The 25,050-nt window shown below is 46.6% G+C and overlaps 1 protein-coding gene across 1 annotated transcript in view; it reads left to right on the forward strand.

Annotated features, from left to right (window-relative positions):
• Nucleotides 1-25,050, forward strand: part of HUNK (hormonally up-regulated Neu-associated kinase) — a 111,587-nt gene that overhangs the window by 41,031 nt on the left and 45,506 nt on the right. Inside the window, exons 2-4 of the mRNA XM_047876626.1 lie at nucleotides 4,409-4,701; nucleotides 18,271-18,326; nucleotides 24,123-24,258. Coding sequence (XP_047732582.1) covers nucleotides 4,409-4,701; nucleotides 18,271-18,326; nucleotides 24,123-24,258 — 485 coding nt within the window. The remainder of the gene's footprint in view (nucleotides 1-4,408; nucleotides 4,702-18,270; nucleotides 18,327-24,122; nucleotides 24,259-25,050) is intronic.

Consider the following 25,050-nt stretch of genomic DNA (forward strand, 5'->3'; position numbering starts at 1 on the left):
GCCAAGCTTCAACCTTGTAGAATCAGCATTAGATCTACTCTGCCTGCAAATGTCTGATTACCGTCAAATTAAATTAGATGCCTTCCTTTGCTGATCGTTGACTGCCTTTTCCTTAATTTCCCGTTCAGTGTTTCCCATGTTAGTTGTTACAGATGAAGCTGGTTAAACATTCCATTTTCAGTATTATCGAGGTGTGGTTGGTAAGTTTAGGGGGTGGATTAAAAAGCCCAGGGATAAGGTGGTGTGTGGAAATGGAGAGGGGCATTAATGAGGTGGCTTTCGGGCTCAGGGGTCTTCACCGAGGGGCTCTCAGAAGCCACAGAACGTGGAAACCAAGATACCAAATGACAGTGGGGCACATGTGGCGTGCTGGCTTCCTGGGGCCGCTGTCACAAAGCATCACCAACTCGGGGGCTTAAAACAACAGAAATTGATTCTCTCACAGTTCTGGAGCCTGGAAGTCCCAAATCCGTTTCACTGGACCAAAAAAGCAAGGTGTTGAGGGGGCCGTGCTCCGTCCGATGACTCTGGTGGCTGCGGCATTCTTTGGCTTGTGGGCCATCCTCCTTCTTCACGCAGACTTCTCCTCTGTGTGTTCGTGTGAACCCCCCTCCCACCCCTCTTATTTTATAAGGACACTTGTGCTGCCATGTAGGGCCCGCTCAGATGGTCCAGGTTAATCTCATCTCAAAATCCTTCACTTTTTCCAAATAAGGCCATATTCACATGTTCTGGGGATTAGGATTTAAAGTCTTTGGGTGGCCGTTACATAATCGACTACAGGCAATTAAAGAGCTAAGTAAATTATCCTAATAACCATTGTGTGCTCTGTTGAAAAAGGCAGATTGTATTACCGCTGGGCTTTCAGACTATTGTTCATTCATAGTACTTTTAAGAATTTCATTGCCAAAGGGTGTCATTTTTAAACCATTGCAAGCAAAGCCACAAGCAAAGACAGAGTCTAATTGTACTTTTCAGCATCGCTCTTTCTCTCCACCCCCACAAGACAGTGGCTATATTACATGTATGTATGCGCACACATACACGCGTGTATATGTGGTTGTGTATGTCTATGCACATGTACGTGTGTGCACATGCATGGATGTGCGTATATATGTGTATATATACTTTTTTCTTTATCTTTTGGTCACGGGTGAGTACAGTTTTTACAGCTTTCAGTCTAACATTTACTTGTGGGGGCCAAACTACAGCCTGAGTGTAACTTTAACTTCTATGGGAGGATTGCATCCCTATTGGCTGATTGTCTTTCTTAGTTATATCTTTGGATTAAAGACCTGAAAACCCCCATCAAAATGGGTGAAGGCACAAACTTCCAGTTATAAGATAAATAAGGCTAGGGATGTCACATATGGCATGGTGGCTATCGTTAACGATACCGTATCGTATATCTGCATGCTGCTGACACAGAGCATCTTAAAAGTTTATATCACAGGGGTGCTCGGGTGGCTCAGTTGGCTGAGCCTCCCGCTTCGGCTCAGATCATGAGCTCATGGTTCATGAGTTTGTGAGTTGGAGCCCCTCATCAGGCTCTCTGCTGTCAGCATGGAGCCTGCTTTGGATCCTCTGTCTCCCTCTTTTTCTGTCCCTCCCTCACTTGCTCTCATTGTCAAAAATAAATGTTAAAAAAAGTTCGCATCACACTCACACACACATACACAAGTTGTAACTGTGTGTAGTGATGGATGTTAACCAAATTTTTTGTGGTAATCATTTTGTGGTACATACGCCATATCAAATCAGTGTGTGTTGTATACCTAAAACTACTGTGATGTTGCATGTCAATTTAAAAATTTTACTAAAATATAAATGACACTCTGCTGTCCAGAAGAGATAATAGATTAAGGTCTTGGCAGCTATTTTTGCTTCCGTGGTTAAAAACAAAAAAAGGTTCAGTGATTTGCTCCGGCTGGTCCCGCACTGTTTATGCAGTGTTATGCATGATGGGAGGAACGTGGTTCCTGCTTCAAGGGCCGCGTGCTTTGAATGAGGCCTCAGATGGTGGCTATGGTGGGCACAAGAGAAAGAGAGCTGAAGCACCCCCTGGGAGGGAGGTGGGATTTGAGTTAGTTGCTCAAGGACTGGGGCGTCCAATTGGGTGAGGGGTGGCCTGGGCTCAAGCTCGGAGAGTAACCCAGTGTGTGTTCAGGAGAGTGAGGAGACTGGCCCCCGGGCCATCCCCTGATGCTATGTTATTTATTTATTTATTTATTTATTTATTTATTTAAATAATTTTTTAATGCCTATTTATTTTTGAGAGAGAGAGAGAGAGCGAGCGAGTGCATGAGTGGGGAAAGGGCAGAGAGAGAGAGGAAGACACAGAATCAGAATCTGAAGTAGGCTCCAGGCTCTGAGCTGTCAGCACAGAGCCCAGTGTGGGGCTCGAACTCACGAACCGTGAGATCATGACCTGAGCCGAATTCGGACACTTAGACTCAGCCACCCAGGCGCCCCTGATGCCATTTTAGATAAGGTGTTTCTCCTGGTACAGGGAAGTAGCACTTTCTTAGGGTTCTTGTGAATAGTTAGGGAATAACCTTTGCTTGCAGTGTCTGACAAGACGGAGAAGCTTGAGTGCTGGGCCCGGGAGTGTGGACCTTGCCCTGCAGACAGCAGTGAGCCCCCAAGAGCTTTAAGCAAGAAATCAGAGTTCCAGACCCATGGATTTTGAGGCAGAGCATAGAGTGACTTTAGGGGGCCAGGAAAAGAGGTAGGACATTGATGTCATAGTCCAGGTGACTGGACTTTGTTTTAGTTTAGTTGTTTTTTTTTTTTAAATGTTTGTTTTGTTTTGAGAGAGGAGAGGGTGACAGAATGCGAATGAGCAGGGGAGGGGCAGAGAGGGCGAGAATCCCAAGCAGGCTCCATGCTGTCAGTGCAGATCCCCACATGGGTTTTGATCCCACGAACTGTGAGATCATGACCTGAGCTGAAATCAAGAGTTGGACGCTTAATCAGCTGAGCCGCCCAGGCGCCCCTCATTTAGTTTTTAATCACAAACCTGAGTCAAGAAGTAACATTTGAGCAGCTCACTATAAATATTATCTATCAATCATCTATCAGTCAAGCATTCATTTGTTTATTATTTCTTTATTTTGAGAGAGAAAGCAAGCAAGCGCAGGGGAGGGGTGGAGAGAAGGAGAGAGAGAATCCCACGCAGGCCCCTCACTGTCAGGGCGGAGCTGGATACGACATCCCCCTCAACCATGAAATCATGACCTGAGCCCAGATTGAGAGTCGGATGTTTATCCTACTGGGCCACCCAGGCGCCCCTCAATCATTTATGTTTTTTTATCTGTGTCATAACTTGGTAGCAATATATGGGGTATATTATGAAAGTGACAAAGTACAATCACAAAAAAAGGAAATAAATAGAAGTGGAAAACCCACTCTTTTTTGTCCTGTGGGGCCCCTGGCTTGAGAGCCTTGCACAGGAATGTCCCTTGCTTTGGGAATGTCCCAAAAAACTTTGAGTCACAGAGATGGTCCGTCTGGGGGACAGGAGGCACAGTCCTAAATGAGCCCGGCCGGTGGCATGGGAACAGAGGAAGGACAGGTGAGGAGGCATCAGCAGGAGGAAGCGACATGATGTCAGCGACTGGTCTCCTAGCGAGAGGAGTGAAGACGGGAGAGGGCAAAAACAGGGGTGTGTTTTAGGGCCTGGTGAGCTGGTGAGCAGAGAGGTGAAGCCCGCCAAAGGGAAGGGGTGCAGATTTGGCTGGGAAAGACCATCTCCACCCCGGTCCCTCTTTCCCTGCCTTTGCAGGAGGCTGGAGGGTCTGTGCCTGTGACACGTTGCTTGTGAGGGCAGTGACCCAGGAGCGGTGTCCTGTGGGCAGCTGAGACACAATTGCGGGCCACCAACTGGCTGCACCCTGACATAGGGGCCAAGAGCTAACGTGAGCCATGGCTCGCCAAGGGAAAGAAGAGGATGCTCTTCCGTGGCGGGTGGAAGGAGAGGGCATTGCGTCCTCCACCCAGAACAAAAGATGAGGGCAGATGTGACTGTCAGAAGTGGAGGCCTGGGGGGGAACCCAGCCCCCGGATGGATGACGGCTCAGCCTGAGAGGGAGCCAGGAGAGGCCCTTGGCTGGGCTGGAACTTGGCATTTCACGCCGGGGATAACCAAGTTTGACACTGACTCTTCACTGAGCCTTCCAGACCGTCCAAGTTGGCCTAAGTGAATTTCACTCTGTTCCTCAATAATCGGGTCTGGTTCCTGATGTTACATTTTTGGTTTTTTTTTTTTCCCCTGGATGCTATTTTTAGATGAGGCGGTTTTCCCCCCGGTACAGAGGAGTAGCTATGTATTTTCCTAGGGTTCTTGTGCCTAGTTAGGGAATAACCTTTGCAGCGTCTGACAACAGCCATGTTCTCGGTGTCTCCTTAGGTGGCCATAAAGGTCATTGACAAGAAGAGAGCCAAAAAGGACACTTACGTCACCAAAAACCTTCGGCGAGAGGGGCAGATTCAGCAGATGATCCGCCACCCCAACATCACCCAGCTCCTTGATATCTTGGAGACGGAAAATAGCTACTACCTGGTCATGGAGCTGTGCCCTGGAGGCAACCTGATGCACAAGATCTATGAGAAGAAGCGGCTAGAGGAGTCTGAAGCCCGCAGATACATCCGGCAGCTCATCTCTGCCGTGGAGCACCTGCACCGGGCTGGGGTGGTCCACAGGTAAGGGCCGTGCCACGCTCACGATCACCGACCCTGTGCTGAGCGGACGGCACAGCGGGTCAGTGCGCTCTTGGCAAGGCTGAATTGTTGCAGCACGCAGTGCACCGTCTCCGGATTTTTGTGTCAGGGGATTGTTTTGTGTGCCATCGTGGGGTGGAAAGAGTGACCTCTGAAACCAGGGTGCCAGGGTTTGCATCCTGGCTCTACCCCTCCACAGTTGTGTGACCCTGGGCAAGTTACTTCACCACTCTGAACTTCAGTCTCTTCTTCTGTCAAATGGGAAGAGGAATGATGCCTTGTCTCATGGTTGTTGTAAGGGTCCGTGTAGAGAATGCAATGAGTTAATCTATGAAAAGTGCTGAGAACAGTGCTGGGTCCATACATGTAAGTGTTGGCTGCTCGAATCAATGTTAAGGTGGCATGGGATGGTTTTTCAGCTGGTGCTGCGGATGATGCTTTCCTTGTATTTGCTTTACATATGGTAGTAGCTGTTTTATTCAACAGAACTGAATCACCATTTTTTTTTTTTTTTTTTTGAGAGAGAGAGAGAGACAGAGCATGAGCAGGGGAGGGGCAGGGAGGGAGAGGGAGCCACAGAATCCAAAGCAGGCTCCAGGCTCCCGAGCTGTCAGCATAGAGCCCGACGCGGGGCTCGAACTCACGAGCCCGTTAGGTCATGACCTGAGTCGAAGTCTGATGCTCAACCGACTGAGCCACCCAGGCGCCCCTTGAATCACCGTTTAAATTGTGAATTTGCTCTTGAAAGTAAGCGGTGTGTCTCATGAGCCAGACTAACCTTGCAAATGATTATGAAAGTCAAACTTTTTTTTTTTTTTTTTTAACAGTCTGTTCCCTCCTGAGGGGGAGCTCCACAAGGAAAAGTGAATGGAAATAGCATGCCTAGCAATGTTGCCGTGGGTGGTGGGGGCCTATTTTTAGTGCTGTATTAAAATACAATGAAAGCAAAAGAAAGAAAAATATTTAAAAAGTGCCCTTTTTTACCCCCAAGAAAATGTTGACTTTACCAATAAATTCATACTTCTTCCTTCTTGCAATTATAATCAGTAATTACTCTGGGCTGTTGAGAAAACTTAGGGTCACATTTAATTGATTATCATTTTATTTATTTATTTATTTATAAAAGTTTATTTATTTTGAGAGAGACAGAGACAGTGTGAGCACAGGAGGGGCAGAGAGAGCGAGAGCGAGAGCGAGAGCGAGAGAGAGAGAGAGAGAGAGAATCCCAAGCAGGCTCCACGCTGCCCGGGCAGAGATTGACTTGGGGTTCAGCCTCACAAAACTGTCAGATCATGACCTGAGCCGAAACCAAGAGTCAGACACTTAACCAGCTGAACCACCCAGGTGCCCCATGTTTAAAAATTGTTTTGTATTGAGGTACAATTCACATACCACGAAAGTCACTATTTTTTAACGTGTACGGTTCAGACATTTTTAGCATCGTAACAGAATTGTGCAACTATTGCCACTCATTTTAGAATATTTTCATCACTCCAAAAAAGACACCCTGTACCCATCAACAGCCACTCTCCATTCCCGCCTCCTGCCAGCCCCTGGCAACCACTAATCTACTTTCTGTCTGTGGATTTGCCTGCCCTGGACGTTTCTTTTTTTTTTTTAATTTTTTTTTCAACATTTTTTATTTATTTTTGGGACAGAGAGAGACAGAGCATGAACGGGGGAGGGGCAGAGAGAGAGGGAGACACAGAATCGGAAACAGGCTCCAGGCTCCGAGCCATCAGCCCAGAGCCTGATGCGGGTCTCAAACTCACGGACCGCGAGATCGTGACCTGGCTGAAGTCGGACGCTTAACCGACTGCGCCACCCAGGCGCCCCTGGACATTTCTTATAAAAGGAAACAAACAGCTGTGGGGTTGTTTGTACCTTTGTCTATTATGAACGATGCTGCTATGAACACTCATGTGCAAGTTACAGCATGAACATGTGTTTTCACTTCTTTTGAAGAATTCTGCTTTTAGCAGAGGAGCTGCTAGGTTATATGTTAACTCTGCATTTGACCTTTTGAGTAAACACATGCGCGCGCGTGTGTGTGTGTGTATTTTTTTTAAGTTTACGTATTTATTTTGAGAGAGAGAGAGTGCGTGAGCGTGTACAAGCAGGAGAAGGGCAGAGATGGGGAGAGAGCGAGAGCGAGAGAGAGAATCCCCAGCAGGCTCCACGCTGTCAGCACAGAGCCCGGCAGGGGGTTCAGGCTTAGGAACCTCAAGATCATGTCCTGAGCTGAGAGAGATTAAGAGTCGGACGCTTAACCGACAGAGCCAGCCGGGGGCCCCAGTAGACACATATTTTTAAAAATTCAGCTTCTAACAGTGCGTTTTATGTGTTTGAAAGCCATTCATATTCTGATCAGTGAAGAAAGCAGCTCTAGGCCTTTAATTAACGGAGCTTGTAGGCTTTCAAGGTGAAGAGGGCCTTTCCTTACTAATGGGATTGGATGCTCTACCCCGTGGTGCTTAAGCCTGTGGACGTGGTGGGGGAGGTCCCCTGGCTCAGAGCGATTCCAGGGCCTTGGCCAGGCATCATTCAGGCAGATCAGTTCCTCGCTGAGGTGACAGTCTCTCCACGTACATGTTTTCTTAGTCACACATGTTGTCACGAAATCACGCCTCATTGGAACTCTTTGAGTTCCGGTCAGCAGGGAAGGGAACGTCCGGAAATTTTAAGGGAATAACACTATTTGTGGCTCTTTCCATCGATACCCTGGTGCGGCCTGCCGTGTCACAGCTCTGCCCTTGCAGGAGAACAATGGCCGTGAGTGTGCCTGGTTCTGGCTTTGTTTATTAAGGAGACAAAGGCAGAGACCTCACAAATGAATCAGCTTGAATTACTGACTCTGCTGGTCAGAGTGGCAAATAGAACGGGGGGTCCAAGCTTTCTGCAGGTCTCGGGGTGTCATTACAAGGGTTTTGAGCTGTCAAAAACCAGCTGAGCGCCCAGCTTCACAGGATCCTGAGGACAACAAAGGGAAATCCAGTGCACGCTCACCGTCTTCTCCCGCAGGAAATTCTCAACAACGCTTTTAAAGTCATTTTAACAGATTCCCATCCCTCTCGGCACAATTACTGTCAGGACGTCAAAGGAATGAATTTAATCATGTTTTGATAGCAAAGACAGTGTGCTTTTCTTCCTCTGATCTCTGACATTCTCCTTCTTTCTCTGTCCTTGGAAAGGTGTTCATAAGCCGGCGATGGTAGAGGCTCAGATCTTTCAAAGTTAGGGGAATTTGGAAACATAGGTGTCGTTGAGGGAGGAGTCCTTTGTTTTTCTCTCTGGCGATCATGTTAATGAGCGCCAGTGCGCACGGACGTGGGTGGTTAGGTGGTGGAGACATCACAGGAACATGATCGTGCAGGCGAGACTCATGGGCTGACTCTAGCTGAATGTCTTGACTTTCCCAAATTCTGTACCACTAACAGCATACATGACCCAGTCACCGCTGGTATAGCCTTTACTGTAGCCCTTTCCCATGGTGGCAGTTTCTCTCCTGTAGGCTGCAAAGAAGAAATGGATTTCTTTTTCTTTCTTTCTTTCTTTTTTGTATTTACCAGATTTTTAAATTATTTTTTTTAATGTAATGTATTGTCACGTTGGCTAATGCACAGTGTATATGGTGTGCTCTTGGTTGTGGGGGTAGATTCCCGTGATTCCCAGTGCTCATCCCAACAAGTGCTCTCCTCGATGCCCATCACCCATTCCCCCCCCAATCAACCCTCAGTTTGTTGCCTCCCTCTCTGTTTGAAACTGTTGTTTCATAAATTATTTTGAAGTTAGATTCTTCAAATGAATAAAAGAGTATGGTATTTCAGAGATGCCCTGGGAGTCCCTCGTGGGAAGATTTCTGAGCAAATAGACTGGATCATCCCAAAAGGATTTAGGGTGAGTTTTGGTGACTGTGCCTGTCCAGTGATTTAAAGGGCTTTTGGTTAGTGTGTTAGAGGATGCTCTAACAGCACAGTTCCTGATTAGGCTGATACTATATCCTTGTATTCTCGTCAGCTTAATGCTTGGCAAAGCCCTTGTTTCCTGTGATATGAAATCTAAATATTTAATTGTCTACTCGGAACTACTGAAATATCCTTTACAGGAAGGAAATCTTTAAAAATCATGTAAATATTGTAAGCAGAAAAAGCGAAAAGGAAACTAAAGCTGTATATAGCAAGATTCCCTTAGCAGCTGGCAGAGAAATTCATTTTACACTGGGATCCTTTGTCTTTTGCTATCGTAGGGCTGTGGCTGACTTTTACAAAAGTAGAGTATGGTCTGATTTCTTCATTACTCCGTGTTAGGATGGCCTGAGAAAACTCCACGTTTAAAATATAACGATTTTTTTTCTTTCTCTCAAACGTGCTTGCCCAGCGCGGTGCCCAAACCTGATGATCTGCCTGTTGTAGATAGAGCGTTGACTCTTAACGTCAGTCAATGAAAAGTGTGATTCCGCGGACAGGCTAATTTGAGATTCATCGGTTCATTCAAAATAACAAAGTCCAATCAAACCCTACAGACAAAACGTAACAGTGTAACACAATACCGCCACCCCTGAGCAGGAAGAGAGGAGCCGAGGGGGCCCGCAGGACCAGGGCTGAGAGACACATGATCAAAGGGAGTGCGAGCCTGTGTTTGGATGTACGTCAACACTGCCACTCCCAGGGCCGTGACCTTCCTCATTCATCAATATCGGGAAAGGGCCCTCTCTGCTCAAGAGGAATGTGGTGGAAGAGAAGGGACACTCCTTTGTTCTCTTGGGCCTGACAAGAAGCAGGCACACCACGCAGTGGTGGGGCATTGAGTTCTTTTAACTTGCAGGTTTTCTTGGAGAGGGGAGGGCAGGAAAGGTGGACGAGGAGGGGGTGGCTTCTGCTTATATTCAGCAACTGTTTGGGATCCCTGGGCCTTCTGCTGAGAGACCGCACATATCTGGAGACGCTGGTCACATTTAGCAAAGGTTTTGTGTTGAGCTGGGTTTAAAAAATTGGATCGGAACTATGAGATTTCACAAAGCTCTAACGCAGCAACTTTATGGAGCGGGTTGCAGGGTGATCAGCGGCGTTGATTCCGAAGCCAGACTGCCTGCACCCACGTGCTGGTTCTGCCACTTAAAAGCTGCCCTGGGCAAATCGCTCAGGCTTATGTGCCTCTCTACACAATAGGGATAATGGGTCATCCACTTCACGTGGTTGTCATGAGGATTCAATTAGTCCATTCACGTTAAGTGTCCAAACTGAGGCAGTAAGTATGGAGTACCTCATCCTGCCCTGCTCATTCTTCAGGTCCTTGTTCTAAGATCACCTCCTCCAGGAAGCTCTCCAGGCTAACTCCCTGGTCCTAGACCCACACTGCACTTCTACTTTGCTTTCCAAACTTTTCAAACGGCAGCTTTCTTGTTTGGTATCTGTTTTCTGCACAGGCCACAGGTAGCCCAGCATGCAGCCCAGTAAGCATACAGCAAGACTTTGTGGAATGAATGAAGGCCAGTTGAATGACTACAGCTAGTGTCAGAGTTAGCACTGGGATGGAAGCTTTTTGGCAGCCAGTTCATTCTGGAATATTCCATATCGTCCCTAGAATATCAAAGGAGTTTCCAGGCGCCTGGGTGGCTCAGTCGGTTAAATGTCCCAACTCTTGGGTGTCGGTTCAATGCAGAGCCTGCTGGGGACTCTCTCCCTCTCTCTTGGGCCCTCCCCTGCTCGTTCTCTCCCCCTCTCTCTCAAAAATAAATAAACTTTAAAAAAAAAAGGCAAAAAAAAAGGGGGGGGCGTTTCTTCATTGACTTAGTACCAGTTTGTTTATTTTTAGGTCCCAATTTGTAGAGTATCATCTTTTTAGTGAGTGAGTAGCTCTTTCACTTTATAAACAGTTCATATCTAGAGCATTGGAGGAATTCAATAAAGGTTTCATTTTGAATAAATAAATCAGGTACGTGCTTCACAAATTATTCTTGTGTTTTATCAGAATGCCCATATTGTAAGTAAATCAGTGATTAAGAAATCATTTGCTTTTAATACAGTGCTTTTGAAGATAAACCTAACCCCCCAAAAACTCGTTTCCTGCAAAATGCCTATGGCCTTGGGGAGTTAGGTGCTTTTCTTGGATGCTTTATTCTTTTCTTTTTTTTATTTAAAAAATTTTTTTTAACGTTTATTTTTGAGACAGTGAGAGATAGAGCATGAACGGGGGAAGGTCAGAGAGAGGGAGACACAGAATCTGAAACAGGCTCCAGGCTCTGAGCTGTCAGCACAGAGCCCGACGCGGGGCTCGAACTCACGGACCGCGAGATCGTGACCTGAGCCGAAGTCGGCCGCTTAACCGACCGAGCCACCCAGGCGCCCCTTGGATGCTTTATTCTTAGCTTATTGCTAAAATCGATCTCCACAGGCACCAATGTCTCCTCCAGACCTGATCCTATATGAGCTTGCTCTGGCCACCCCCTGGGCTCTTTCTCTCTGACCTTTCCGTGGAGGGCTAATGGCCCCCAGTGCTGTTTGCTTATCACCCAATTAATCACCTTTTTAAGTCTTTTCTGGGCTCTCCTCCAGAGGAGGGCACTTGGTCTTAGCACCTTTATTATCCTCATCTCTGCCAATGGTAGGTTAGCCTGGGAGTGGCCACAAGACAGTGGGGCTCAGTTTCCCTCCTGCTAAGGGCCCTGCCAGGTAGCCACTCTTGGGACACCATTTTTCAAAGCAGAATTAGATGCTCGGAGTTTAAACTACTTGCCCAGGGCCACGGGACAGTCAGTTAGAGAGCCTGTCGGTCCTTGTCTCCAGCTGCCAGGTCTGGGGCCGAGACTGTGCTCAGCGTCTCCGCCCTGGGTCGCTGCCCCCCTCTTGGAGGCGCCTTGCGCTCATGTCTTCACTTCCATCTTTTGTCTCCACCCGAGTGGCACCTGTGGTCTCTGTGACTTGGCCTGAGGTTTGTTAGGGGCCTGACCTTTGACCGTACCGGCTGGAAAGGGCCTTGGGGAGGCCGGCGGAGAGCCCCTTCCTTCACTTCCTCCCCAGTGTTCTGGGTGTATGTGCGTGCACGCAAGTGCGCTCACGTGTGCACGCGTGTACACGCTCACCTACGTACACATAAGCATGCACACACGAGCACGCACACATGCACATATGCATGCAACACCACACGCACGCCCTCACGCCCGCTCACGTGCACACACGCATGCCTACACGCACGCGCACACACATGCATGCCCACGTACACAATGATCATCCGTGCACACACATACGCGCACGCAGACATGGCCACCCACAGGCACACCTGTGCAGGCACACACGCCCACTCTCCACCTCCCTAGTACTCTCCTGGCCGCCTTCCCTGAAGGGTCCCAGCGGCTGCTTCTCCTCTCCTCACACACTGAGCGCCAGGACCCCTTATGTTTGTTATGGCAACAGAGCCCTCCCCAAAGCACACCCCTCTGTCTGGGAGGGCTGTGGCTGGAGTTCTTGGCGGCTGGCCTCCAAACCTTGGAAGGTTTGGAGGTTACCATCGTTCAAGAAATGCAAGGAGAGTTTGGGTGAGTGGGTGGGTGCAGGGGGAAGGAAGGCGAGGGGCACACTTGGTAGCCTGTGGGTGGACCTTTAATTGCTAGTCACGGCCTGTTGGAGCTTGTGCTTTTGAAATAAACTAGAACAAAGGGCTGGTGATTAGGGCTCTCCCCTCGGGCCCTCTCAGTCTCCGGAGAAACACCCATCAACCCCTCTCAGTCTCCCCCTTCCCCAAGCTTAGTAGAGACTGAGACCCGGTGTCAGGTCTCCAGAGCTCTGTGATGATGAGGCCCTTGGGCATTGCTCCTGGAACAGCCCGGTGTCCAGAGAAGGCTCTGTGCCTGGGCCCCTGGTGGCCTTTTCTGGGCCAAGCTCCCTCCTTTGTTCCCAAGACACACAGTAATTGCTTTTGGTAAATTCTCAAGACTCAGGCGCCCCGTCCCAGCACTGTCCAGGTAACCCCATCCTCTGGTGCCCCCTTGTATTAGGCCACGCCCCATCCCCTCTCTCTGTCTCCTCTCTGAAGCCCCTTTGGCCAAGAAAAAGCTGTCTTCACCACCCCCTCCCCGCTCCCGCCATCCAGGGACCATTTTCTTTCCTTCTCTTCTCTTCCGAGGCTTAAGTTCACTCCGAACTTGCAGTTTGCCAGCCACAGGGAAGACCCGCTCACACTGCAAGACTGTGGGAGGAGCCTCCTACTTCTCTCTCCCCTCCATAAAGTGATGAATCTGATCGAGGGACACTGCTGTGAAATTGAGGATTGCCTCCCTCATCAAGTGCGAACCAGTCCGCTGTCAGAACGTTCCTTCCCAAATGGCAAATCTCACGCTTACCAGAGCCAGATATCTTGTTCTCGGGGATGGGGCTAGTGTAAGTAGCATCTTTTCACAGGGACCACAGGGCGGTTTTCTGGATAACAGAGGCCTGCCAGTATTTTTGTTTGTTTGTTTTTAAAAAGATGCAGTGAAATATGCTACCGCTAAAACCTCATGGATAGATTCATCCCTCTTATTATTCAAGAAGATGTCGCTCAATTTTGTGGTCTCCTGGGAATATTTGTGGTCTCTGGGGTCAGTTGTTGAAGAGCTGGGCAGAGGGTCTGAGTGGTCCACTGTGCCGAATGGGGCTCGTAATTAATTTCAGGTGGTAAGGGTTCCCCGACGTGAACATCGTGAGTGAGGCACTTGCTTGTAGCGGTAACATTCCTAGTACTGATCTCCTAGGAGGGGAGAAAACTATCCAAAAGCTACTTTTAAAGAGTTAATAGATTTTATTTTTTTTTTTTTTTAGAGCAGTTTTAGGGTTACAGAAAAATGGTGCTGAAACTGTAGAGTTCCCACATGCCTTCCCACCCCTCTTCCGCATGGTTTTCCCGGTTAATATCTTGTGATAGCGTAGTACATTTGTTAGAATTGATGGACCAATGTTGATGCATTATTATTAGCTAAGGCCCATAGTTTACATTAGGGTTCTCTCCACCCTGTGCAGTTCTGTGGATTTTGACAAATGCCCGATATCAGCATCGTAATAACTTCGCCACCTATGAAAATTATGGGCCACCTCTTCTTCTCCTCCTCCTTCAGGCAACCACGGATCTTTTTACTGCCTCCATGTTTTTGCCTTTTCTAGGAGGTCATATGGTTGGAATCACACAGTACGTAGCCCTTTTCAGATTGGCATCTTGCATTCAATCATATGCATTTAGGTTCCTCCGTGGCTTTTCATGACTTGGTAGCTCATTTCTTCTTATTGCTGAATTAACTTCCCCTTGTCTGGGTGGACCACCCAGTTTGTTTACCCATTCATCTCCTTGTGGACAGCTTGGTTGCTTCCAGGGTTTGGTAATTATGAATAAAGCTCCTATGAACATTCCTGTCCACAAGTTTCGGATTCTTGGGGTGCCTGGCTGGCACCGTCGGTTGAGCATCCCAACTCCCGACTTCAGCTCAAGTCATGATCCCAGGTTTGTGGGATCAAGTGCCACGTAGGCCTCTGTATTGAGTGTGGAGCCTGCTTAAGATTCTCTCTTTCCCTGTCCTGTAAAAAAAATAAAATGAGGTTTTGGCTCTTTTGGGTAAATACCGATGCAAAAGCTACTTTTAAAAACATGATGTTAAAGCCTTTCTTCCTGAAGAGAAGGAAAATATTTTCCCCCTCCTTCTAGATGTATTTCAAGACAAGGCAGAAGGTAGCAATAGATAAAGCCAGAAGTTGTGGAATGTTCCTTTCATTTGGGTAGATGAGGTACACTCCTTTCCTGAACAGAGACTAATGTAGCTCACCTTTAGTCCTGGAAGGTTTAGGCAGTCCGAAACATTTAGAAACATTGGCAGAAGGGTAATAAATTGGTAAACAACCGAGTAACAGGTTTGTTCTGAGTGTTTGTCCTAAGGGTAGGTACTATGGGATGCGGTGGGTGGAAATGAAAACTGATTATATTTTTCTCACTTTGCCCAAGAATTACATTTTATACTTACTCCCCTGGTTTTATGACATTTCCCCAATTTCAAAAGCGGGCATTTTTTTTTCCCTCTTTTGCATTTTTTCTTATTTTTAGTCTTCCATTTATATCATTCTTCTCATCATTGTGGTTGTTCACTAGGCTTTTGTGGGCCCAGAATTATCCAGCTTAGCTTTGTAATTCTTGGCAGTTGCTTTCTTATACCTCACCTCTCTCAATTGTTTTTCTCCATAGTGTATGTTCTGAACCAAATTTCTCCTTTAATGCCTTAGTGTGGCTTCCATTCTTTCCAGGGAAAGAGGTTTAATTTCGCTGGAAACAAACTGTGGCCTTCCTTTAGATTTAAATAGCACAGCTGCTTTATAATCAGTTTGCACAGGATCACAGTTTGGGCTATTGCTGGCCCAGTGTTTTGTGTGTACGTGCAGTTTTTTTGGAATTACCGTAAATGCTAGAATAGAAGGTCAAATTAGAGCATGTCCTACTTCTCTTCAGAAAAGAGGAAGTGTCTAATTTTCAACAACAAAGTACTAGCTGGAACAGACCCATTAACCTTGACTCACTTAGGACTTTGGGAGCTTTAGAAGTCACCCGAGGAAACGAATAGAAAGGCAGGCCAGGACGTTTTACACGGCTTTAATAATAACTTTCAGGGTCATAACCTCACAGTTGTGAGGGTCTGCGACAACTCTAAAAACAATTCATCGAGTTGTTGATTTGTAGAGATTTTAAATGGGTGCTTATTATTCAAATGGCTTGTGCTGAGACTACCCGCCAGTATTCACAAAGTGCGTTATCACAAACATCCAGTCCACCGCAAGGTCATGCGACCCTGGTAACACCAAAGGAAGGCTCTGTCATCCCTGTCCTGACTGTGACAAGTTTCAGTAAAATTGTTTCATGATATGTGTGGGTGTAGGAACAATATTTCTAAAGCTAACATTATGTTATATGCTCTTGAAGATAAATAGAATGATCATTTGGTAAATCCATTGCATTTTTAAAAATTACATATGTGTCTTTTCCAAAACCCTTTTTCTGAGGAACAGGGTCTTCCCATTGGGAAAATGAGGGGGAGATTACCTTATATTTGGGGTCACCCTGTATTTGGACATATGTGATACATTTTATTTTTTAAATGTTTTAAAAAAATTTCTTTACTGTATTTGTTTTTGAGAGAGAGAGAGAGAGAGAGACAGAGAGCAAGTGGGGGAGGGGCAGAGACAGAAAAGAGGGAGACGCAGAATCCGAAGCAGGCTCCAGGCTCGGAGCTGTCAGCACAGAGCCTGACGTGGGGCTTGAACCCACGAACTGTGAGATCATGACCTGAGCCAAAGTCAGACGCTTTACCGACTGAGCCGCCCAGGCGCCCCTCCATGATCCCTTTTAAAGGCTGACATAGGTTTTATATAGTCTGTGCATTGTTTCCACTGGATTGAAGCGAAGGGACACAGTTCTTCCTCCCGTTGGTGGGTGCATGTGGGTGGGGGGATATCCATATGCCCTGGCTGCAGGTTTCAAAGCAGACCTCCCCTTTCTCACCCAAGTATGCAGCCCTAAAGGTACCAGCCACCTCCCAATTTTGAAAGACGTTGGATGTTTTATAGAGCTCACCTTTTTTTCTCCCTTGACTCCTTTTCTTCTCCCAACTTGAAATGCTTCCCATTATTGTTCCTGTGACAACTGTGTCCCGGGCTTTCCCTCCCCCCCCCCACCTTCACCAGCATGTTATCCTTGATTCTTCTCCCCAACCCCCAACCCCCAATCTCCTCCCCCCCCCCTGCCCTTCATCCTCTCCCTGGGCAATCTCCTGTCCTTTCAAGGCTCAGCTCCCCAACTGAGGTTGAAAATTGGTAGTTTGCCGGAGGTAACTTGCCTGCAAGTTTGGCCTATGCAATGTGGCTGTTACTGTTTTAAATGTGAATTTGTTGCCAACATTTAAAAATTGGGATAAAGTCCAGATTGCTAGATTCTCTTGGAGAAAACGATGAGCTGGTGGTGTTGGGACTGAGCTGTGAGCAACTGTCCCCGTTAAATGGGACACTGCTTTCCCGTTTACCAAAAGCCCTAGCAAAAGCTCCCTTTTGTCCCATGACTTTGACGTAGTATTATCGGTTGCCATTTTTGCTTATCGTGATTCTGCTGTTCTATTCCTCTGGTAGAGATATGAGGAAGAAGGATTTCTTTTGCCTGTGCCTCTGTTCAAAAGTGGGAAAAATAAACTAGACCAAGAATGCTGTGGGTTTCAAAACAGTGGAATAGAGCGTGTGTGTGTGTGTGTGTGTGTGTGTGTGTGTGTGTGTAAAAGAATATTCTTACATATCTAATACTCAAGGTGTGCCTGAGTGGACAGGCTACAACTTAAAGATGCTTGAACTGTAATCATCGGCTTCAATGGTTTTGATGACCACATGTATACTTTTGCTCCATTTTCTTCTTCCAAAATCCAAAACGATCTCTTTGGTAATGTAGATTCATTCGTACTTACTGAGTACCTGGGATGTACAAAAGCACTGGGGTACAGTGGTAAGCGGGGCAGACATGTTCCCTGCCCTCTGGGAGCTTACAGTCAGCTAACACAGATACCGCAGGCACCTCTCACTCAGCATGACCCTGAGTACACTTCTCCCTTCCCCCTCTTCAAGTCACCTTAGTGTCAATGATCAGTCACCCACCGGTCCGTAACAATCTTCATTCCATTTGCAAACTTATTTCCCTTTGGGCATGTAACAGTTAACATTTACTCAAGCATAGTATAAGGGATTAGGACCCTGACATCTTTGGAGTCCATTTTTCTGCCCACCGCAATACCTGCCTGCTTAAATAGATTATTCTTACCTGCCAATTTGTGGATGACACTGGGGCTCCAAGCATGGAGTTTGTAGGACTGATAAATGATGTCAGCTTTCAACATTTAAAAAAAATTATTTTTAATGTTTATTTATTATTGAGAGACAGAGAGACACTGAGCATGAGCAGGGAAGGGGCAGAGAGAGGGAGACACAGAATCCGAAGCGGGCTCCAGGCTCTGAGCTGTCAGCACAGAGCCCGACGCGGGGCTCGAACTCACAAACCGCGAGATCACGACCTGAGCTGAAGTCAGATGCTCAACCAACTGAGCCACTCAGGTGCCCCACAGTATTTATTTATTTATTTATTTATTTAGCACCTTCCCCAAATGTGTTCCTTCCCCGGGCTGGTGTTACTCACTCTCACAAACATGTGGCCACATGTGTATTTCTGCTCAGGCAGCGCCTGTCTTGAATGATGCCTTCCACTCTCTTCCAACCCCGTCTATTTAAATTCCAAGTTTCAGCTTTGATCCCACCTCTTCCGGAAACTTCTCATGATGTGTTCTGCCCTCAGTGCTCTCTGCTTTTCTGAAACCCTTTGGCTTCTTCGGCCTGCGGCAATTAATTATATCATGTTTGTAAATATTTACTTACCGGTTGTGTGAGTTTTGGCAGAGAGCGTTTTGGGTTGGTTCAGAGCAGCTCTAAACGGTTTGTTTGCCTTCAGAAGCAAAATGTTATTCCACTATTTCAAATGTCTATCTGAAATATGCTGTGGTTTTGTTTATTTCAGGGACTTGAAGATAGAAAATTTGCTACTGGATGAAGACAATAATATCAAGCTGATTGGTATGACTTTAAAAAAATCTTTTTTTCAGTTTATTTATTTATTTATTTTTAAAGAGAGAGAGAGAGAGCATGAGTGGGGTAGGGGCAGAGAGAGAGGGAGAGAGAATTCTAAGCAGGCTCTGTGCTGACACAGCACAGAGTCCGACACAGGGCTTAAACCCCACGAACCATGAGATAATGACCTGAGCTGAAATTAAGAGTCGGATGCTCAGCCGACTGAGCCACCCAGTCCAGTCATCCATGTACGAATTTTTTTTTTTTAAGGCAAGACTATTTTTTTTTTTTAATATTTATTTATTTTTGAGACAGAGAGCATTAACAGGGGAGGGTCAGAGAAAGAGGGAGACACAGAATCTGAAACAGGCTCCAGGCTCTGAGCTGTCAGCACAGAGCCCGATGCGGGGCTCGAACCCGTGGACCGCGAGATCATGACCTGAGCCAAAGTCGGACGCTTAACCAACTGAGCCCCATGGCAAGACTATTCTTTAAGTGTTGTGTTGTCAATTCTCATTTATTGCTGGATTATTGACTTTGAAAAGTATCCATAGTTTATTTCTAATCCCAGATAAAACTCTCGATCATCTCCTTTACCTCCAATATTCAATAATGGTTTTGAAAATGAAAATTGCTTTTAATAATGAACGTAATTAGGAAGGTAGATATACTGTAATGTGACCATAAGATGAATTTCACAGCTACAAGTAAGTATTTGTTGGTTATGTGTTCTTGGGATTATTCAGACATCAGCTTTGCATAACTTCAGATAGATCTGAACTTTTAGAGGGGCTATTTTTGTTTGGATTAACCATCAAACTTCTTTAAAACAGTGAAAAATGCTATTTAGTTCAGAAGTACTCCTCCTAGCTTAGCCATGGCTTAATTAACTTTTCAGTGAATACTGGGGTGCTGAAATCAAAGGGAACCCCAACTAACCTTCCCTTTTTATTATAATCTTTATTGAAACTCCATTGTACATTGGTGGTTGTGCAGAGAGAAGTCCCCATAGAGGGATAATTTAGAAGGAAGGTAATCATAAGGAAGTTCCAGGATGGAGTGAGTCATAATTGGTTCATAATTCAGGGTCCATAAGTGAGTTCACTCCATGACTCATTTGTTAGAAGAATTCCGTTTTTGTTTGCCTGTATGATTGCTCTTGGCAAAAGTCTCATGGCATCATTTTTACACCCAGATGTTAGCGCCATCATCTGTTCCGCTCTTTCTTTCCTTTCCCACCTCAAGTGCAAGTAATTTCTTCCATCTCAATAGCCTGAAAAAGGCTTTATATTAGGAGGAAAGAGAAGGATCAATAGAATGTTGTGAGTTTAACTTTCGTACCCAAGAAGGAATTTTGTTTGGCAAATACTGAAATCCATTTCTAGACTCTCCGAAACGTTATCATTCAAATAACCAGTTAGATTCTTTGGACTCACAATTGGCTCCCAAAACCCAATAAAGAGGCAAGGGGCTGCTGGGACTCCAGACCCCTTGGCTGGGTAATTAAGCACCACTGATAGGTGTTAACGAACAAATATACCGATTGTTAGAAAATTAACAAGGGGATACCAGTTTTTTTTTTTATTCCCCCAAAAGATTTTAAAGATGATATTCTTTAAAACGGACAATTCAAAGAATTATTTTCTTACCGTTTCGCTCTTACATTTTAGTCGTCCTGAGGGCCAAATATGGAAGCATTCAACAGGACAGCCTCTGACATGTCTGTAGGATGTTTTTCTGGTCCTTGTTTCTGGGATCTGTGGCATTAAGCAAAGGCCCGTCCTGGTGGGGGGGTGGGGGGGAATGGAGGAAAGCGGATCGTTTAGGTTCTCTGGCAGGCTGACCTGTAACTTGCCTTCAGAAAATGTGGAGGTGTCAGAGATGGAGTTGCCCTCACAGCAGCAGATTGTAAGGAAACAGGCCACGTGAAAGCCGGATGTACATTATCTAGTAAAAGCTAAAATCACTCCCTTTGCACCGCGCATCGTCCAGACTGAGGCTGGTAGTTCTAGCACGATGCCTTTCACCAGGGGGTGATGCTGTTTGCCACCTACAGCTTCTTTCCTTCCCTCTTGCCTCCCTCCCCTTCTGGGCTCGCTCTCTCTTTCTCCCCAAGCGATAGCCCTAGCTCATCATGTCTAAAACTAGAAATGGACTGTGGAATGAACAGTGTTGGAAAGCACAGAAATTTTAATTGGGTGGAAGTTTGCTCAGAAGATTCTGGAAGAACCAATCTCTGTACCCAGTGGGATAGGTTTATAAGTAGTTCACAGATTGGCCCGGTAACAAACCCCTCTTAGAGTGGACCTGTAGAAGTAAGAGGAACGTGATGTACCTGAATGAAAGCCCACGGTTCCCCTTGAGGAGAGTGGGCTGGTGGCTCTTTAGGTTCCAGGGACCCTTTTGTTCAAATGCCTCCAAGTCCTCACCGCTCAGCTTGGCAGCTGATTCGGCACCCAAGCCAGGACTGAAGTGGGTTCTGTCAGAAACTGGGAGTCAGAATACACAGTTTTCCAAAACTTCTGGAAAGGAGGCTCTGATCACTGGATTTCCCATTATCTGCACTTTTATGTGGCTCCTGGTTCTTTCGCGAGCAGCAGCCTAAACCAAAAGCCTTATCTCACATTTGTAATCAAAACAGACATTATAGTACCCTCCCCCACCACCCCCAAGGGCAACTGGGCATTGCCTTGTGTTTACCAATATCTACATTTTCTCCTTTTTTCCCTATGGGTCAGTCACAAAGGCAATAACTGGGGGTGGGGGGTGCTGGAGGGAAGGAAGGCCCAGTGTCTCATACGTTTTCTTGCCCCCCCCATCCCCTTCCCTCTCCACCCCCCCCCCCCCCCCAGCTTGGGCCATTTGGATCAAATGTTTCTATAACTGTCGCTTTGCAAGTTGAAAGCTCTTGAACCTTTTCTTCAAAGGAATTACCTGGTTGTTTTTCAAAGATGGATTACAGTTATTTCCATTTCCCCTTAATAGTTTCCTTTCTTTGAAATAATTTGGTTTAAATAAATCTACTTAAAGCTGCGTCAGCTGCGTTTCAAATGAACTGGAGCTAACTGGGAGAAAGATCTGATTTCATCAAGATTTTTTTTTTTTTTCTTTCCACAAAAACAGTCTGATGTCTGATGGTTTAGGTGATAATGGGAGAGCCCCAGCTGAGAACAGTTTTGCACCGCAGCGTTCACTTGGGCGTTTTGTGAGACTCATTTTGGAGCCTTCAGAAAACTGAAGATGTTTCGCTTATGTATGTTTGCCAGATCTAACTTGAGGCAGACCCATGTGACATACTGCAAGGCGGACTTCTCTCTAGTTTCTCGATTCTGATTCTAGGCATATGCGTAAAATTTTAATAATTAGCCTTATGAGTGTGAAAAGGGCCGGTTATTCCTCTGCAATATATTTTAAATGAAACCCTTCTGGCTAGGTCAACACTAAGTCATTTAAAATTCAGATTTTATCTCCTCCACTCACCAGATCCTCTGCTAATTTATCTTCTTGAAACATTCCTTCAGACCCGGCAAGACACTGTGTTCTCGAGCTTGCCTGGGAGCAAAGGGTGGCGGGGTGGGGGGTGGGGGGGTGGGGGGGTGGGGTTGGTGACCTGCTCTCTATCTTTGCCCTGCCCTCTTGGGATCAAGCAATTCTTTACAGACCGCAGTGGAAGCTTCAGTGACCTGAATGAGGCAGGCCCTTTGCCGTTAGCGGAACCCCATTGAGATTAGACACGGAGTCTTTTGATTTCATGTCAGAAATCTAGAGATAGATTTTATGGGACTCCTAGGAGATTGGGCTTTCTCACATGACTGTTTATGAAACGTCCCTTAAAATGTTGCCCTGAACAATACAATCTTTATTCCATGGTGCTCTTTATGCATTTGTTGTTTTATTAAAATTCCTTTAGGTTGATTTGCAAACCCAGAGCATTTAAGCCACCGTCCAATTTCAAGCACGCTATGATTTTTCCTCTTACAACCCCCCTTTTTTTCCCGTGTCGGTGATACTACAGGGTTAGGTCTGAGAATAGGGGCTCTCAGATTCTCTTGTACAGAGGTCTCCTACGCTGGGAAGCCAAGAGTCCTGTGGCTCTGGAAGGGGCCTTCTTGGGCAGGTTATGGGGGGACCTACTGGTGTGGGCTGGGCTGGGCGGAGGGAAGGAAATGGGGGCCGGGCAGGGGTAGGTAGCAAAGGGAAGTTATGAGATAAAAAGATGGAATCATAAAACACACAAACAAAGGAAGAGTTAAAGGTGTCCACATCCATCCCTGGGTAGATTCTGGGTCTTCATCTTCAAGCTCAGGGCCTTCAAGAGTTTTCTGAGCTCTGCCTGTGGCGGCGGGGGGACGGGGTTCTCTTTGGGAACGCTCTGTCATTATACAGCCTAAGCCAGTGACTGTTGGGAGAGTTTCTGGTGGTGCACTTTGACCCATGGTGTGAGTCACTTCATGGCCTCACAGTTACTTCACACCGCGTCCCATGTTCCTCTTTTCCTGAGCTATTACAGCGGTCATGTGCTTTGCAGGTGGAGACACGTTGGTCAAGGAGAAAACACAGTAGTGAAATCAGATAGAAGTCCTGCCAGTTGAGAAAGTACAGGGTTTTATTCGAGATGTGGAGACAGTCCTGGCCACTGAACCCTGTGGACAGAATCTCCTGTTTGGGGAACTAGAAGCATAATATTTACATGGAAGTTCAAAGAGAAGCCATGATTTTTTTTTTTTTTTTTTTTAGTAAGTTTATTTTCAGAGAAAGAGTGAATGCGAGTAGGGGGGGAGGGGCAGAGAGAGGAAGCGAGAGAATCTCAGGCAGGCTCCGTGCTGTCAGCACAGAGCCCAATGGGGGGCTCAAACCATAAACCGTGAGACCTGAGCTGAAATCGAGAGTCAGATCCCCAACTGACAGAATCACCCAGGGGCCCCTAAGTCATCATCTTAATTCTGGGATCAGCAAAGATTGAGGGAAAGTATCAGATGAGGACCGAGACAGCTCTGATTACCTGTCAGTTGCCATATTCTTAGGCTCAAAAAAGTAAACACGAAACAAAAGGCTTTGGACGCAGCATAGCTTTGGACGCAGCGGGCTCTTCTGTGTTTTTCCCATTTGCCGTAATCATCCGGGAACAAGGCAGTGCTATGAGGTCGCTTAGTTCAGTTCTCATTGCTGTCTTCCTGGCGTTAGTTTTCCAGCCAACACTTAGCGTTTTCTAAATCATTGGGTGTGTATTTTTTTTCCCTCTTTAAATCCCCATACATTGCCACATGCACAGGGAGCATTTTTAAGGGACTTGCATGAAACGAAAACATTGAACCGAACAAGTCAACTCTAAATGGTGGGATCGCATGTCACTTGACTCTGACCCCAGCCAGGGAAAATGGATCTTTCTTCAGCTTTTTTCCCCACGTGGCCACTGGGAAGCCAGATTGCTGCCTCCAAGGCCTCTGCTCGTTCTCTCTTCCCGCCCCAGTCCTAGAAAGCGAAGCCTTTCTTTTTCCTGGATGACTCATTTCCAAGGTTTGATGAAAATATGTTTTGGTTCAACATACTTTCAGCTCTAGCTGGATTTTATAGTGAGGCCTGATAGAAACGGTTTCCAGTCTTGAGACCCATATCCGGCAATGAGGGTCTGCCCCTGCTGGTTTTCCTTCGGGGATGCTAAATGATGTGTTAGCCTGAGAGAATATTTCCTTTCCTGCTGCCCCCTGGTTTTTTTGTTGGTTTTTTGGTTTTTTTTTTTTTTTCTTCTTCTTTTTCACGGTTTTCTCATTCGGAGCTGGTTTTGTCTTCCTCTCTTTGCAGACTTTGGTTTGAGCAACTGTGCTGGGATCCTGGGCCACTCGGACCCGTTCAGCACGCAGTGTGGCAGTCCAGCCTATGCCGCCCCCGAACTTCTTGCCAGGAAGAAATATGGCCCCAAAATCGATGTCTGGTCCATGTGAGTTATGGTGCTTATAAAAGGGGATGCTCTCTTTGGTCGTCTTTACTCTCCCTTTCTTGTAAAATAACCTTTGAGTATTTGATGAGGACGTGTTCTATTCCAGGCTCTCAGATAGATACTTGGTGATTTTTGGGGCGGGGGCAGCTTTCCCTCTCTGTTTCTTCTGGTCTGTTCTCCATAGACCACCGGAGAGGCTTTTACCAAAATTCGTTCCGTTGCTGGGGAGACAAGAAAACCAAGTCCTGAACTCACAGAACTCACGATCTGGTTTTATGAGTCACTCGCATCCTTCCCCTGCTTAAAATCGCCCCTTAGCTTTCCATCAGCACCAGAAGAAAACAGCCCCTGCCTGGCCCACGCTCCTGCCTCTCCACCTCCTACCCTACCCTCTGCTCACAGTTCTTCAGGGATGCTGGCCTCTGTTTCATCTTTCCCACCTCTGGGCTTTGCACTTGCCATTTCCTTTGCCTGGAATATCATTTCCCGGCTCTTCAAATGGCCCGTCTGTTCCCATGTGACCGTTTTGATCCAGTGCCACCACTGCAGAGACCATCTCGGGTTCCCTGTCGGGAGGCCCCCCACGACTCCGTCTCCTCGCCCTTTCAAGTCCCAAGTCCCTCTCACCCATCACAGCCTATCATTTTATTGTCTGTCTCCCCGATCGGGAAGGACACTGAACGGAGATGGGGACCTTATTGGTCGGCTTCCCCAGCGTCTCACCCGGTGTGGGCCACCGAGGCAAAGTCAGTCAACCTTGAAGGGACGAATGGCTACAGGGGTTCTGGTTCC

This window comes from Prionailurus viverrinus, chromosome C2, assembly GCF_022837055.1.
Source record: "Prionailurus viverrinus isolate Anna chromosome C2, UM_Priviv_1.0, whole genome shotgun sequence".
Lineage (NCBI taxonomy): Eukaryota > Metazoa > Chordata > Mammalia > Carnivora > Felidae > Prionailurus > Prionailurus viverrinus.